Here is a 17448-nt window from a genome sequence, read left to right on the forward strand (position 1 = left end):
ATGAAGTTTCCGAGTAGTGTTAGAAAACAAAACTCAAATAAGTGCTATGCAGAGGATTAAAATAGGGGAATCTGAAAGAGAGTACGTGGGTGGCTACTTCAGACCAGGTGGTCAGGAATGACTTCTTGGAGGAAGTGACATTTGAACTAAGATGCAACTGACAAGAAGAATCCTAACCTGTGGAGATTCTTCAGGGCAGGAATAAGGGAAAGCCATCAGGTGAAGGAAACAGAAAAAGGCCCCAGGGCAAGAAACAAGCTTGGCATGTTGGAGAAACCAAAGTAGTAGTAAGAGGAAGAGTGCAGGAAATAATGCTGGAGTTAGAGAGGGGTTACATCAAATGGGGTTCTGCCAGCCAGGACAAGTGATTTGTATTTCATTCTAAGATCACCATTTCACCTGTGGGTAGGAAGAATTAGAGCAGGGCAAGCACTGAATTATGGGGACTATAATGTAATCCAGATGAGAAATTATAGGGGTTTAGACTAGGAAGGTAACAGCTCATCGATCTAAAGTTCAATAGAATAAGTAAGCTTCTGGGTGAGCAGCAACTGAACCAAGAATTAATAGTAAACCCATCTACCCCCTACTCCCAGATAATAATAAGCTATGTACACCTGCATATCAATAATAACAATAGCCCTATACATTTACTTTGTACCAGGTCTGGTTTTACAAAAATATATACATACTTTTTATTTTGAAATGACTTTAGACAACTTTAGACTTACAAACTGTTGCAAAAGTAGCATAGAGAGCTACTGTATACCCCATTTCCCCTAATTTTAATATCTTGTATAACCAAACTAAGACATTAACATTGGTACAATACTTTTAATTAAACTACAGACTGATTTTACCATTTTTTCCGCTTGTGTCCTTTTTCTGTTCCAGGATTTAATCCAGGATCCCACATTGCATTTGACTGTCATCTCCTTAGTCTCTTCCAACTGTGATAGTTCCTCAGCCTTTCCTCATCTTTCATGACCTTGACACTTTTGAAGAATACTGGTCAATTATTTTGTACAATGTCCCTCAATTTGGATTTTTCTGATGTTTTTTCACAGATTGAGGTTATGCATTTATGACAACAATATTGCAGAAGTAATGCACTCTTCTCAATGTATCCTATTGGGGGTAAATAATATTGACATGTCTTATTTCTAGAAATGTTAACCTTGATCACTTGGTTAAGGTGGTGTCTGCTGGGTTTCTCCACTGTAAAGTTACTATCTTCCCATATGTAATGAATAAATTCTTGGGGAGACACTTTGAGACTATGCAAATATCCTGGTTTTGCCTTAAACTTTCAACCCCTGATTTTTCTACTTCATCACTCTATATTTATTTAATTGGAATGCTTCTATAAAAAAGAGCTATCCCAAGTTGGCTAGTTAGCTCAGTTGGTTAGAGCGTGGCACTGATAACATTAAGGTCTGGGGTTCAATCCCTGTACGAGCTAGCAAAACACACACACCCACAAAGAGCTATCCCATTGCTATTATTTATTTGGTTTATTCTTTAAAAATATCAGAATGAACTCATAGATATTTATTTTATTCTATGGGCTATGCCCCAATACTATCATTATTTATTTTGTTGCTCAAATTGCTCCAGCTTTGGCCACTGGCAGCACTTTCAGGTTGACTCCTGTGTCTTTCTGACATGACCCTATCATTTTCTGAGTACTTCTTTATCTTCTGGCACAAGATACTCAAGGCTCATCCTCTGTTTGTCCTACCTCAGCCATGGAATCATCCACTTCTCTAGGGAGCCCTAGTGTCTTTCATTAGAGAATGATATTTAGAAACTACTATGTGGGTGTTAGGTGCGCTCACTGCTACTGGTGTATTACTTTTTCTAGATCCTCTCAGTGCAAAGAGCTTGGAAATATACCAATGATTGCCAGCAGTAGGGAATTGGGAGAGAGGTTGACTAAAAAGGAGTAGCACCGGGATTTTTGTTTTTCTTTTTGCAGCTGGCTGGTACAGGGAGCGGAATCCTTGACCTTGGTATTATAACACCATGGTCTAATCAACTGAGCTAACCAGTACACAGGGAACTTTTAAGGTGATGAAACTGTTCTGTATCATGACTGTGCATTTGTGAAATCCACAGAACTATAAACACAGAGTGAACTTAACTGTATATTAATTTAGTAAAACCAAACCAAACCAAAACGAAAACCCCCCAAAACTGTGGAGAGTACTAACATTAATAAAACAAATGTATTTCACAGGACCTAACTTTTTAAAATTACACATAAAAATGTTAAGCTTGCAAAAGACAGGAAACTTTCCCCAGGCTAACATCTCTGTTGTAGATAAAGAATTGTAACACAGCAAAATTGCTGGCTCAAAGGGCAAATGTCCTTGGTACAGGTTAACCTACTGATTGATATGTTGAGAAAGTTACTTGATTGCTGTGTAAATATACTGAGGAAATTGCTGTACGAAAAGAAAGTGTTTGCTAAGAACAAGCTTTTGTTGGGATCAACTTAACCTTTTACAAATTACATTATGGAATGTCACTTTATTTCACTGATGTTACCAGTTTCCACTGTTAAAACTGTACTTAGCCATAACTCTGCCCATGTCCTTGTGTTCTTTGTAATGATTAAATCATCTGAATTTTCTTGTGAAACTTGCTTGTCTTTATAATAAAAGGGAGAAGCTAACTTTGAATCAGGGCTGTCACATTCAGCTTTCTCCTCCTAATGGGGAAATTACTGAAGTACAGTCATTCCGGGCTTCTCAATGTATTCAGAGTGCTTTGAATAATCGAGTAATTCTTTTTTATGTCTCTGTTACACAGGGGGAAGTGTAACACAAAACAACCAGGATGTGGAAGGGACTCAAAATGGGATACAAACTAACAAAAGAACCTAACTGCATTATAAACGAATAATATAACCCACACCAAAGGGAATGGAGAAAAAAAGAACAAGTTTTGGAAAACAGTATTTTGACTGGATCCTGAAAGACTAAATAAAGACAAAGAAAACTAGAGGTGAGCACAAACACTGCTCTAGTTAGTACATTTGTTTCTTACACTGTTATGGGTTAGCAATTAAAAAACGACCATATGTACATACTAGGATTCCACAAATAAGTAAATATATTGTAGATAATGAGAGCCAAATTTCTCATGGTTGGAGGAAGAAGTTGCAAGTAAAGAAAGGGGGAAGGCTAGAATGATCCCTGGGCTACTGAATTAGAATCAGAGATATCATTATCAACTTGTGGTTTAAGATATATGTGTATATATAAGAATATGTGTGTATATATATATTCTTATATATACACATATACAAAGAGAGAAACAGAAATAAATATAGATGTATGTGTAACTCATGCAATATGAAGGACTTAGTATAAATAGCACATATATTTCCAGACCTACTTTGGGTGCTTCAGATTTATTAACTCATTGAACCTTTATACCAACATTCTAAGAGGAGATTATTATTATCTCCATTTTACAGGTGAGAAAACAGAGTGTAAGCAATTGCCCCAGGTTACAGAGCTAGTGAATGGTAGAGATGAAATACCAACCCTTGTAAGCTGGTTCCAGAGCCCAAAGTCTTAACCAGCATGCTATACTGCCTCTTACAAAGTGAAGAGAGTAAATCTAAGCAGGACCTCCCCTCCTATCCAAAAAACAGCACAAAGTAGATAAAAGTAAATAAACAAGAAGTAGGAAGGAACAGGGTAGCCTTATGTGATGTGACCATCTCCTAATTAGGTTTCAGAAGTTTGGCCAGAGGTCACAGCTGCAAAGCTTTCAAAAACCATCACCTCGAAGTAATGGCTACTGTGAAATCACTGCCAAGCACATGTGGTTTTACGTTTCCATTAAGAGAGCTGCAATCATTTTCTCCTCATAGTTACAAGTATTCTTATGTTGACCATCAAAAGGAATCATAAGCCACATAAAGACAACTATATTTTATCTACTAAGGAGTAAGACACTTAAAATATAAATATATAAATTAATTCAGATGACAACCAACATTTAATGAACTCTTAGGATGAGCCAAATACTTCTCTAAACTTTTTACATGGACTAACTCATTTAATTCGCAAAACAATCCTATAAGATAGGTACTGTTTCTATCTTTATTTGAGAGATGGGAAAATTGAGGCCAAAAGAAGCTATGAAAATCACACTGCTGGTAAGTAGTGAAGCCAGGATGTGTTACCACTATACTATAATGCCACTCATGAAAGTTATGATATTCAGTTGCAAATACCTGACAAATCAAATAAACATCAAAAATTAATAATATAGCATACCATAAAAGAAATGTTATGGATGTTATGACACACATTTTAAAAGTTGACTAAGCTTTGTACCTCAAATATTTAAAACAAAAAAGCCTCTGCTTTCCTCATTCAATAAATATATTTTATATATCCTGACACCTTCTAAAAATACTAAGACCAGTAATTGAAAGTGGTAATTCTCAGATTTGTATATGCTTTGCAATTTTTAAATCTACCCGATAGCAATTTTTCTGCCAAGTAACCTGCCGTTATTTGCAGATTTTTTTGTCTGTATCTGTGGGCAACAGGTAGTTAAGATAGTTTTAAAAAAACAAACAAGAAGTTATAAAATAGTTTAAGAGTTGCTTTAAAACTCTTCTCAGGTGCATATTCCCTTTGATTTAATGTCAGGAAACAATATAATAGTATAAAAATAAAATAAAATTGTGAAAAAATGCTTTCTTCAAAATATATAAGCAAAAAATACACATAGCCATAATTATTTGAGCAATTTAGGTAAAAGGCATAAAATGTTTCAAAGTTATCACCATTTGCTAACATATGTAACAAATACCTCATGTCTTGTATAAGAGAGACCCTGAGAGTTGGCAACATAACTCCTGAGTCAGATTTTCTTCTTTCTGGTCCAAGGGCAACTATGCAGAAAAATACCAGCAAAGTATTAGAAAAATAACAGTAATGACTTTTAAAAAATCTCCATGGTTCACATTGTATAAATACTTTGAAATTGCTTTGATAAGAACACATTTTAAAGACAACAGAAAAGCTCAAATCCTTTTCCCCAAATGTTGCTACTTTATTAATACAATAAACCAGCTATTTTCTTTTCCCCTGAAAAGCACGTTGACTTTTGAAATTTTTATTTTAATGTTTATTTGTACATATTTGTGGGTTATAGGGTGTTGTTTCGATACATGCTTATACAACTATTTTCTTTCTAGTTAATCTGGGGCTTCATCTGGAAATTTAAAATGAATCATAATAATGCAAATAATGCAATGTGTGCAAGTTCTGGCCATAAGGATCAGTCACTTTATAAAGTAACTCATTCTAATAGCTCTGAGTAATTATATAAAAGTGATGTCTACAAATTAAGCTATACATACTGTATGTGAATCATCTTTGGGCTCATGAATTGGAATCATACAATTTAAACAATGGAACAGTGTTTTCAAAAAATCTGAGTTTGGGTTCTTTAGTCTGATAAGTTTTTATTTCAAAGTTCAGAATCCAAACTACAGTATGTAAATCATGCAAAGTGAATAAATGGACATTTAGAAGTACAATCTCTGATGACATTGAATATTGCTGAATATAATAATTATTCTGATTTGTGCATCACATATTGCACACAGGTGTTGATATTAATATGTACAATCAACTATTTTACAATAAAAAAAGAAGTTAGCAGAAAAATGCAAAAAATAGATTAAAGTAGTCCATGAAAAAATGGCCTGTAATATAGGATGCCATTATATAATTTTTTATTTTTGTGTGTGTATAAATAAATGGAAATGTATGAAGGAGCAGCCAAGATGTTAATAGAAGTTTCTCAGAGTGTAAGCACTTCAGGTGACTTCTACATCTTTTCTTTATACTTATTTTTATTGCTTACATTTTTTCAAACAGCATGCACAATTTGTATATACAGAATGCAACAATATAGCTATCTTCCATAAAAAATCAAAGTATAATGTCCATTAGTTATTTTCTTATGAAACCTGAATAGCTAACATTTACAAATGCTGGAAAGATTATTCTCTTATATAGCAATGGTTAAGCAATCTACTGATTTATTGTAGTTGGGGCATGCAGTGTCATTTTAAATGTGATGCTGTGGGGTTTTGTGCCCTTTATTTCTATTTTCCCATCTGTAAATGAAAACTAAATTGCAACATCATACTTCACAAATACACTGATAGAATTAGAATTTAGGATATACGTTTTTGGTATATATTAAACCTGCCATTTTCTCGGTTTTTAGATCCATTCTACTTTGGGTGGCTAGGACACAATACCAGAACACATAAATACATATAGGAAGCTGGCACAGAAGGAAGACAGGGAGCATTTTGGTGTATTAACATCTGTATGTTATTGGCACTTAGTGAAAACAGCTGGGCTGACACATGGCAGGTATGAATGAGTACTGATAGGGCTGCCAACAGGAAGAGGGTACAGCAAGCCAACCTAAAGGCAGCACTTTTGAGGGCCTTCCATACTGAATGGGTGACAAATAGACCATTTGCCATAGCAGTTTTGGAAGTTTTCAATGGGGCACTGAAAAGACCGTTTCATCTCGATACCCAGGAGGTAATGAATACTGAGAAAACTGTTTCAGAGACTGCACGGAATGTGCTGTGTTTATCTTCCTGTCTATCACCACTTAAATGTGTTATTAAAGAAGGTGCACCTCTTTTTGGGGGGAGAAAGTGAAATAGCTAGAGAATGCCACAACACTCCAGATGATGAGACAGCATGACGAACACACAAGTGGTAAGAAATAGGTTGAGAAGGGGGAAGAATGATTATGAGGCAGGGGAAAGGAGGTGAAATCATAATCAGTGAGTTGGCTAAAGGGAGATATGACAACAGGAAGGAATCATGCCTCTGTGATCAGAAAGCAGGTAAGAGATGCTTCATAAAAGAGGAGTCTGCATTTAAAAAAGTAGTAGTATCTACAATAAGGGCATTCACAGGCATAAGCATATTCTGTATACTCTGTTTGGGAACCCCGTATACTAGCCTCCCTTCACTGTTCAATGTTCTTTAAACATGTGATGTTCTTTTTCATATTTCCATGCATTGTTTAAGTCTTTAATGTTTCTGTATCTTCTTCCATGTTTATAGCCTATTTATCACTTTAGATTGAAAAGCAGTATAACTTAATATGTAATATAACATGGCTTTCTCAAAGAGAAAATTTAACAGATCTCTGTCTTTGGATGAGTGATTAACCACTCTATGGTCTGTTTCCTCTTCTGTAAATTGGGAGGTAACAGTACTTACCTTATTTAAATAGATGTAATGTGCTTAGAATAGTGCCTGGCAAACAGTAAGTTCTTATAAAATGAAATGAAATTTAGCATCAATTTTGCCTCCATGTGATGTTTCCTGAATATCCCCCTAAGCACTATGTTGGATAAGCCATTCTCTCTCTCTCTCTCTCTCTCTTTTTCTTTTCCATCCTCTCTCTCTCTCTCTCTCCTTTTCTTTTTAAAGATGACCGGTAAGGGTATCTTAACCCTTGACTTTGGTGTTGTCAGCACCATGATCTCCCAAGTGAGTGAACTGGCCGTCCCTATATGGGGCCTGAACCCGTGGCCTTGGTGTTATCAGCACCGCACTCTCCCAAGTGAGCCACGGGCCAGCCCTAAGCCATCCTCTCTCTCTAATAGGACTTATAAAACTGAATCTCTATCATAGAACATACCACAATTTAACACTTCTGCTACTCCTATTAAATTGTATGTCTCTTGAGGCTCAGTCATATCCTATTCTTAGAATATCCAGAGGGCCTAGTAGAGGCCCACATATAGTACATGCTCAACAAACACTCACCGAGGAAGGTGAGGCTATTTAGGACCAGATGGCAGAACCTTAAATGCCAAGTTAGAACTTTACCCTGTGGAGGGGGGAAAGATTTTGAAACGAAATGATATGCTCTTGAGTACTTTTTAGTTAGTTACATGGAATGATAGTGTGATGGTGTAAGAGCAATAAGGAAGATAAACTAGAAGTTATTCCAAAGGCCAGCCAGTGGATGAATTAAGACAATGACAGCCATTGAGAACAGAGAGGAGAAATATGCAGTGGCATAAACCATAGGACTTAAGACTGACTGGAATTAGAGAGTGAGCAACACTTAAAAACAATATTAAGTATTAAGATAAAAGGTTTTAATATATACTATCTCAACTATTATAATCTTCCTTTGAACTTTTAAAAATCTTAATTTTGCAAAGGAAAACACAGGTATGAAGAGGTTAAGAAAACTGTCCAATGGTATACATTTATCATTAGGGGCACAGTGTTCTGATGTCATGTCCAGCGGGCTTTCCAGTTTGACTAAGAGGACAGTGCTGATAACATTAAGTAAGAGAAAGAGGAGTGGAGAAAGCCTGAAAAGGACAGGAGAGAGGTGCTGAGATAATGAGTTTGTTTTAAAATGTGATGAGTTCCTACGCATCCATCTTTGGGTGTCTAGAAACTAGGGCTGGAGACAGAGATTTGGGAATAACCTGCTAATGTGAGAGTTGGATGAAGACACTGAATTAGGCAATAGTAGTTGCTGTGATTTGAATTATGTCCTCCAAAGATGCTGAAGTCCTAACTCCCAGTACCTGTGAATATGACTTGATTTGGAAATAGGGTCTTTGGAGACGATCAAGTTAAAATGATGTCATTACGGTAGGCCCTAATCCAATATGACTGGAATCCTAAGAAAGGTGGGGGATTTGGACACAGAGACAAATGCACATAGGGGAAAGATGATGTGAACACACAGGGAGAATGCCATCCACTGGGTAAGGAATGCCTGAAACTACCAGAAGCTAGGAGAGAGGGGTGCAGCAATTCTCTCTCACAGTCCTCAGAATGAACTAACCCTGCCTTCACTTTGATTTTGGACCTCTGGCTTCCAGAACCCTGAGACAATAAATTTCTGTTGTTTAAGCCACTCAGTTTGTGGTACTTTTATCAGAGCAGTCCCAGGAAACTAAGACAGTAGTTCATTAGTGACTCTGGAGGGAAGGGTTTAGAAGTCTGTGAGCAGAAGAGAGATTAGGGATTAAGGAATGAAGCTACAGACTTTAGATCTCTAGATAAAAAGTAAGAAGGTTTCCATAAAGTCTACTCCAGCCAGAAGAGAAATTTATAACTACAGTCATACACAACATAATGATGTATATGGTCAATGATGGGCCACATATACAATGGTGGTCACAGCAATAGGCTATAACATATAGCCTAGGTGTGTAGTCGGCTATACCATCTAGGTTTGTGTAAGTGCACTCTATGATGTTCGCACAATGATGAATTTGCCTAATGACACATTTCTCCATTGTTAAGCAACACATGACTGTATTTCAACATATACTTCCATTACTGTTTCTTAATCAAAAATACTTGAATGCAATAGGCCACTTTCTCCTTCAATGTAGAGATTCATGGATTTAATACTTGGCCACAGGAATTCCCTTTGTATATCTGCAAGAATCAGTGCTGCTACAGAGACATCAAGTTTGGAGAGGGCAGAGACTGCCTATATTATTTTTATAGAACCATGTACAGTCTATAGGTAGGTAAGTAATTAATAGAAAACTTTTGATGAAGATAAGATGATTGAAGAGTGACTCAAAGCTCCTAGGGTAGATTCAGAAAACCATTAAAAAGTAGCATTTCCACCCCTTTCTGTGTTCTACTCCTACCCCCTTGCTAAGAGATTTAAAAATCCATTCATAGTTGGTTTAGTAGAACCTTATCTGAGGGTGCAAGATTTAAGAACAACATGTATGTCTAAGCTGACCAATATTTTTAAAAGTAGAAACTTTTGGGGGATTTATAAGGAAGAGTCGTTGTTCTGGGACTGACTGCATTCTGAAATTCCTTCTCTGAAAATGGACTTCAAGCTATTACGTGCACTGATCACTAGGTCAAAATTAATACAGTCTACCTGCTGTGGTCCTCTTGCTAAGACAGACCCTTTTCATTCCTCTGCAACCCTTAAGATATCTGACTCTTGTTTACTGCTACTGCTGCAGAAAGAGTAATGACACTTCATCTAGTTTCCTCCTGGCTCAGTGCTACTAAGAGTCATGTTCAAACCCACTGTGAATCTCTAAGGACTTGGAGGATCCTTAACACAAGGATGCAGACTGTTTACTGCCCTTAATTAGGAAACTTAATAATTGGCAGCAAAAAGTATTTTTTGGGGGGAAAACACCCATATTTAAAACTGCTTATTTCTGCATAATTAAAACACTATATTGTTTTTCAAGAATGAAATATTTCATTTTTAAACTGATGTTTTTATACATGTTTCACACTGTCATATTGTGAAGTCCTAATTTCCTGGGCTGAATCACCAGAAGTGTTAGTAAAGGTGGATTTTATAAATATTGCTCTAACAGTCAATAATCTTTGCTTTCAAAAGCTACATGGCTGATATTAATCTTACTTAGAATCAGTAAAATATTTAACTTATGTTCATTCTTACATACTAGCCCTTCACTAGCATTTGACAGAGCAGTACAAATAGTGACTGCATGAGGACTTGATGCATTTTACATTTCTTAGCCTTGACTGCAGAGTTTTGCTGCTCCCACTACTGACTGACTAGAGGCCACTGCAGTCAGGACTGCAGCCTCCAGCTGAAACACCCAACATTTGACCAGTCAAAGCCACGAAAGCTGCTGCTGTTGCCCAGCAGCTGCTTGTTCTAACAGCTGGACATTCCCACATGCCTCATTTGGTACAGGAGCCGAATGCTTCCACATCCCTGTCTTAACTGAGCTTGACTTTCCAACATTTTACCCTACAAATGGCTATTTCTTCCTAAGAATTTACTTTTTTTCTAATTAGGGTAAGCTGCCTTGGTTACAATCTTATGAACTGAACAGCTATATTTTCTGTTAGTGACAGTTTCAGGGCATATGTCAATGCATTTTTACCTTTTTAACAGGAAAAGGGGCAGAGGAGATGGATACTTGAGAATGCTTTTAACCTTGATCTGAATCTTTATAAATAGTTACAGTCTGGGACATCAGAACCTTGACATTATGTTTAGAGGAGCTCTAGGGCAATGTAGTATCAAACTCGTAGCCCTAGCTGTCTGATTAAATACATTTAAAAACTAGGTTTCCAACAACAAATACCACATTTAGGGTAGTGTTGCCCTCTAGGGGCAGTGAGGGAAAGGGAATTGGGGATGAATTCAAGGGTATTCCAAACATATTTGCAAATACTTTATTTCTTAAAATGGTGGTTGGCTCATGAATTTTTAAAAATATTACTTTTTTTTACATTTCTGAATATCTGAAATGATCTATAATTTTAGAAAAGGTTCCCAAATGGCTGATTCAGTATAAAATATTTTATCTCTATTAACTTCCCACTGTTACTTTTTGTGAAACAGATGGTTATTTTACATAAACAAAAGCCAGCTCCTGTGGAAAATACACAGTAGGTAGACATTTAGGTTAAGGAACGCTACATAATTATAATTAGCTAAAGAATTAGGATACTGTTATAAGTATATATGTGATATTTTCTATAAATGTAAGAAATCCAACTCCTGAAGATTTTTGAGACACATATACATATTTTTTCCCTGAAAGATTATTGATGGTTATAAAACTTTTCTTTAAGAAAAAAATGAGTATACACCACACCCTAAAACTGGTAAAAGTAAGGTACACTTGTATGGTCTTTACAACTCATTGGGGGTTTTCACATATGTTATCTAATTTGATCAACATGACAGCCTTGGCATAGCTAATATTATTTTACCTATCTTATAAATGAGGGAAGCAGAAGATAAGAAAGGTCAAGTGGCTTTTCCCAGGTCTCCTGGCTAGTAAATAATATTGTTCCTTCTATTTTACTCCACTACTGGCAATATGGGGTAAGTTTCAGCTTGAGAGAGAACAAAATAGAAAGCAGGCCATGAAGTACTGATTCTTCTCATGGTCTAATGCTGCCAGTTCAGTAGAAACAATCAAACCAATGATTTCTCACCTGGTGATTCTGCAAGGTGCTCTTGTTTCTCTTCTCTGTCCTGAAACTGAATTAAATGTGACCACAAAGCTGACTTCCCCTGAAAGTACAAGGTACACAAAAATGTTCATTTTATAAGAAATAATTCATCAAAAAAATAATAATTTCTCATCAAAACGTTTCACATCAAAACGGCCAAAAGAAGTTTCATGAGCCAGCTCATTCATTCCTAGCTGTGTGACATTCTAAGCATTTCATTCCATGTGTTACAAGGGTCAGCCTTTGCCTCATTGAGAAGACTGACAAGAGCCTAAAGAAGTAGCTAAGCAAAAGGCCAGAAGGGCAGGCACAGAGATTTCTGACGTCAGTTCAGTTACTTAGTTGTATGTAATTAGGGCTGTCTACTCTGGCCACATTAGTAACCAAGGAATTAAAGGCTTTAGCAGCACAATATGTATTTGTGAACATCCATATGTAAAATATGTTTGGATATATGGAATGGCAATAAGGAAAGAAAACTGAGGTACGAAGAGAAAGAGAAAAGGGGAGAAAGAAACATGTGCACATTAGAAAAGAAACAGAAAAGGAGATTAGAAAGACTAAAGCAAAGTGCCTATTTGAATTTTTCTACCCTGAATTACTAGACAACTTAAAACAGTAAAGAACTGCTAATTCTGGCTAGGAGATCTTTTTCCTGGACAGTGACAAAAGCAGACATTTAATGTAGTCTACAGGGGATACAGCCTCTGCAATGTCTGTGCTGTTTTGTCCTTTCCTGTTTACCAGGAAGAATCCCCAAACCACCTCCTGATCATGCGTTATGTTTTCTTTTGCTGGATTTAAAATGCCTGTGGCACGTTCTAGTCACCCTGTGACAAAGGAACATATCCTTTTTTTTTTATAACATCTTTTTCTCCTTGTTACATTTCTTAACAGGGCTCCTAACTGACCATGTCACCAGAACCTCCTGAGACTGTTACCTGCTTGACTTGCAAGCCATGGCTCCATATCCTCTCCAGTAGGTCACAGAGGCTGGCAATCAAGGTGTTCTCCTCCAAGCCGGTGATGTTTGCTTCTCCATGGCCCAGTTCCACTGCTTCGTGTCCCATCTTCTCCACCAACATGCGTTTTGTCTGAAAATACCAAGTGTGGTCACAAGTTACTCGAACAGTGAAACCAATAACCACCAAATCAATTAGTGGATTAGGAGACCTGGATTCCCTTCATTATACTTCTAATTGCAAATTTTTTTTTCCTTTTTGTCTTTTTTACTGACTGGTAACGGGATCGCAACCCTCGGTGTTGCGCCCGCACCGCGCTCAGCCAGTGAGCGGGAACCGGTCTCCACATGGGATCCGAACCCTCGGCGGGAGCCCTGCCACACTTCCCAAGCAGCGCACTCTCCAGTGCACCACCGGACCGGCCCCTAATTGCAAATTTTTAATCACCTTATGAAAAATGCTTTAATCTTTGTGGTTGACTAACTGGTTAAATATTATCTATATTTTACTATTTTGTCACAGAAGTGGAGGGGCACTGATGAGAGAATAAGATAACATTTGTTAAGCATCCCGATATTGAACAAATGCTTATGTACAGCAATTTTCAGATTATTAATTTCTGTGATATTGGTGAATTACACCAGACAAGAAAATGTACAGTCAGAATCCGGAATCCCATCTTGCTACCACAACTTGCCCTCCCACTGCCCCAAGCATCTTAGCATACTAAAGATATTTGTGCTTAGCTCAATTGCACTTAGCAAAACCCACAAACGCATACAAATGGGAAGTTCTAAGTTTTTTGATAACTCTTTAATTTGTGAGTGAACTAGGACTCTTTTTCCTCCCTATTTTCCTCTCTTTTCTCTGCTCCTGAGTATGCACCAGAAAATGGAAAGGAAATGGAAGGTTTCATGTAAGCTAATTTGCATCAGTCTTAGCAGCTCTTATAAAATGTAAAGTGAGAGAGAATCTAGTTCCTTTAGACAGGGACCTCGTGTGCCTGATTCACCACTATAGGCTGATGCTGAAAATAGTGCACTTATTGAATCTGCAGAGCAGGTACCTGAGAAATGACTGCCAAATAAATGAATGACATTATTAGCTAAAATGATGTTAAGTTCTGTCAATTTGTATTGCTACCTCTGATAAACCCAGATATTTGAGAGACTGGTGTGCAATATACACAACCTATGACACAGCTAAGGTCTTTTTCCTTATGGGCATACGTACACACGTGTGGGGACAGAGAAGGCTGTATATCAGTCCATGCACAGATAAAAAAAAATGTGTTGCCTTTCACATAAGATGACAACATTCCTGACACATCTTATGAGTGGCTTAACATCTGTTCATGTTGGAGAGAAAGATAGTAGTGGCTGAAAGGGTAGGAAAAACTTTGTAGGGTTCCCATGGCATTGATTCTGTGGGCAATGGAGAACCCATGGAGGTTCATGACCTCAGTAAAGAGCATAAGAGGTCAATGCCCCAGTAAAAGTTTTCTTCTAGGGAAGCTACAGGCTCAAACGTACTCAGCTCACCTTAGCCTCACACATGGTGTAAACATGAATGCACACTGTCTGGCAACAATGAACAATACTGCAATACATACCTTCATTCTACATTCTTTTAATAAGCCTTCTACAAATTTCCAGTTGGTTTGTGCAATCACTGCAGGAGAGAGGTCTGACAGTTTGGGTTGCCTCAGGTTTTTTCCTAAACTTCGTGCCTCTTGCATATATTTCTAAAAGTTAAAGAGTATTTTTTAATGCATAAACATCAGATATTCTTCTGATCTACTTAACCTTACAGAAACAAGTGCAAAAAAGGACATAAGTGTATGTGTGCAACAGCAATTAGGTTTAGTGCACCAAAAGGCAGAGGACATTCATACTCCTCCCACAACCCATTAACTCCCGTGAAAAGGAGGGTGACAGAAATCCCATCAGGTTGAAACTCATTAAAAATAAGATGAAGTTTCATTTAGTTTAGTCTTTTTATTGGGAATATCCAAGGCTGTGATTATTCAGGATCATAACTGGGATGAAAAAATTTAGGTATCTGGATTACAATTTCAAGGTTCTGCAGGGGCCCAGTGGTTTTCAGATCACTGGTTTCCTCTGCTCCCCTCCCATACAGTGAGAGACTTAATGCATTTCTAGCCTCTTGGGCACTGCTGTTCAGCCTAATCCTTTGTTCTAATCAAGTCACAACAGCAAAATCAGGAGCTCCAGAATCTGGCTGCAACTAATTTTAGGACCTGAGGCTTATCAACTAATGTTTGTGGATCTTAGCTTACTTGTAAAATGGGCATTAAAACATGCCCACATATCTCACAAAAGGACTAAAGATCACTCTGAGAAGCCTGGTGTGCTCCACATGCAGGAGGCTTCTTCTTTCTTTGATGTACTTGCTAAAGCCCTCCTGTGCCCTTTTCTACAATCAAGGGAAAGTGGGAGCACAGTGTTACTTTCAGAGTCTATGGTGACTCTAAGGTACCACAGAAACCCAGTCCAATGCTTTTAAGCTTTGGTTAGTGAATTTCCATTTAAAAAAAAATCAGTCCACGTGATTAGTGCAGGAAATGTGTTCTTTCTCTTCTTTCTACGCTACCTGTAAAAGCTCATCTAGATACTTTATGTTTGCATCAGAATCACAGAGCAGAATCTCCAAAAAGTCTAAGTGTCTCCAGACCATATTTAGGGAGTAAGTGCTCTAAATTATATAGTAAAACTAGCAGTCTGTTGGGGGAAGAGGGAGCAGAGGGAGACAGAGCACACAAGCCAGCACATCCTCCCACAGGCACATATGTGAGATCTATCCTTACTATCTTAAGGGGAGAATTTGATATTGTAAGAGAAGATGTGTAAAATCCTTTGCTTTCTTTAAATAAAAGGGAATTTGTACACTGAATATATTTCCCCTTTGGAAAAGAAGTAATCTGCTAAATCTGGTACAAATGAAAAAAGGTCCCTATTATTAGGGATTCAACTGATCAGTTTACCTGTTACTTTCCAACTTTCATGATGAAAGGCAACATTGACAAAATAATCTGTTTCTTGTCCAGTCCGATCATTTTAAGGAAAGATTTAAAATCAAATGAGAGCCAGTTAGCTCCCTTGGTTAGAGCGTGGTACTGGTAACACCGAGGTCAAGGGTTTGGATCCCCAAATAATAGACAGACAGATAGATAAATAAATAAATAAATAAATAAAGTAAAATGAACTCTGCAGGCATTTAGTTCCCACAGCACTCATGCATACTTCTTTCAGCTTCAAGTATTTTTTGGAGGGTAGAAGAAAGAAGGGAAAATTGAGAATGAAAGACAACTATTATCAATAGGCAATCTAAATGCAATGGTGTCTGTAGACATATTCTAAAGGTTAGTTTTCAAATAAATAAATGTAGGAAATGAAAAGTCTCAGAAAAATCAACCTGAGATACAGGGTAGAAACCCTATATGAGAATTATAATATTTGCATTTCCTATTGTCTAAGGTTATACTAATTTTTTTTTTTTTTGGTGGCTGGCCAATACAGGGATTGAATCCTAGACTTTGGTGTTATCAGCACCATGTTCTAACCAAATGAGCTAACCAGCCAGTCCATGGTTATACTAATGTTATTTGGAATATTAAAACCAGAAGTAAAGGTTGATGAAAAAAAAAATATATATATATATATATAAACTGTTAAATGTTTAAAAGTTCCTGTTCTTCCCCAGCCTCAACTCCTCTATCTTCAGGACTTATGCAAAGGTAGAAAGAATTACTCTCAAGAAGAGTTAAGTATCAAACTTAGCTCAGGAAAATATATACCAGCTAGAAGAAAAGGAGTGAGGAACATGGTCAGGCAAGAGGCTGGGAAGAAGCCTCTGGCATTTTTTTTTTTCTGATATACATGCATAAATTTTTTAAAGTCAATAATTGGATTATAAGTTAAGCACTACTTAAAGTTTACATGCTGTTTTATATAAATGGAAACAGATAAGGAGAGCAAGCGAGCACACCAGCAGCACTCTAGCTCACCCCTCACCATGTGATTGCCTGCATCTCCACGGGACTCTACAGAGTTCTCACCAAGAAGAAGGCCCTCACCAGATGTGCTCCCTGGACCTTAGACTGCCTAGCCTCCAAAAACACAGTGGAAGGTGTGAGAGATAAAGCAGCTGCTGACAGTTTCAGCTGTGTAAGGAGGCCACACTGTGTCACTTGTCTAGATTCCTAACTTCGGGGAAACTATCCTTCACTGAAGATAATAAACCATCTTGGCAATGTAAAAAAAAAAAAAAAAAAGGAAACAAGCTAGATGGAGGCTGCTCTTTGAGTGACCATATTTACCAAGTACCCACAACACATAGAGCAAGTATAGTTATTAGCCATTAGTGGACCTCACTAGGTCACGTGCAAAGTCTCCTGAGCATCTGCTGAAGCCACAGAACTAGCA

The 17448-nt window shown here is 37.3% G+C and overlaps 1 protein-coding gene across 2 annotated transcripts in view; it reads right to left on the reverse strand.

Annotated features, from left to right (window-relative positions):
* DENND5B (DENN/MADD domain containing 5B) overlaps nt 1-17448 on the reverse strand; it is a 201033-nt gene that overhangs the window by 24154 nt on the left and 159431 nt on the right. For both annotated transcript variants that reach the window (XM_008568093.1, XM_008568094.1), the window contains 4 exons: nt 14616-14747; nt 12983-13135; nt 12024-12102; nt 4840-4921 (listed from right to left, as the gene is read on the reverse strand). In XM_008568093.1, the coding sequence (XP_008566315.1) occupies nt 4840-4921; nt 12024-12102; nt 12983-13135; nt 14616-14747 (446 nt within the window). The remainder of the gene's footprint in view (nt 1-4839; nt 4922-12023; nt 12103-12982; nt 13136-14615; nt 14748-17448) is intronic.

The sequence above is a fragment of the Galeopterus variegatus genome, unplaced genomic scaffold (genome assembly GCF_000696425.1).
Source record: "Galeopterus variegatus unplaced genomic scaffold, G_variegatus-3.0.2 Scaffold373, whole genome shotgun sequence".
Lineage (NCBI taxonomy): Eukaryota > Metazoa > Chordata > Mammalia > Dermoptera > Cynocephalidae > Galeopterus > Galeopterus variegatus.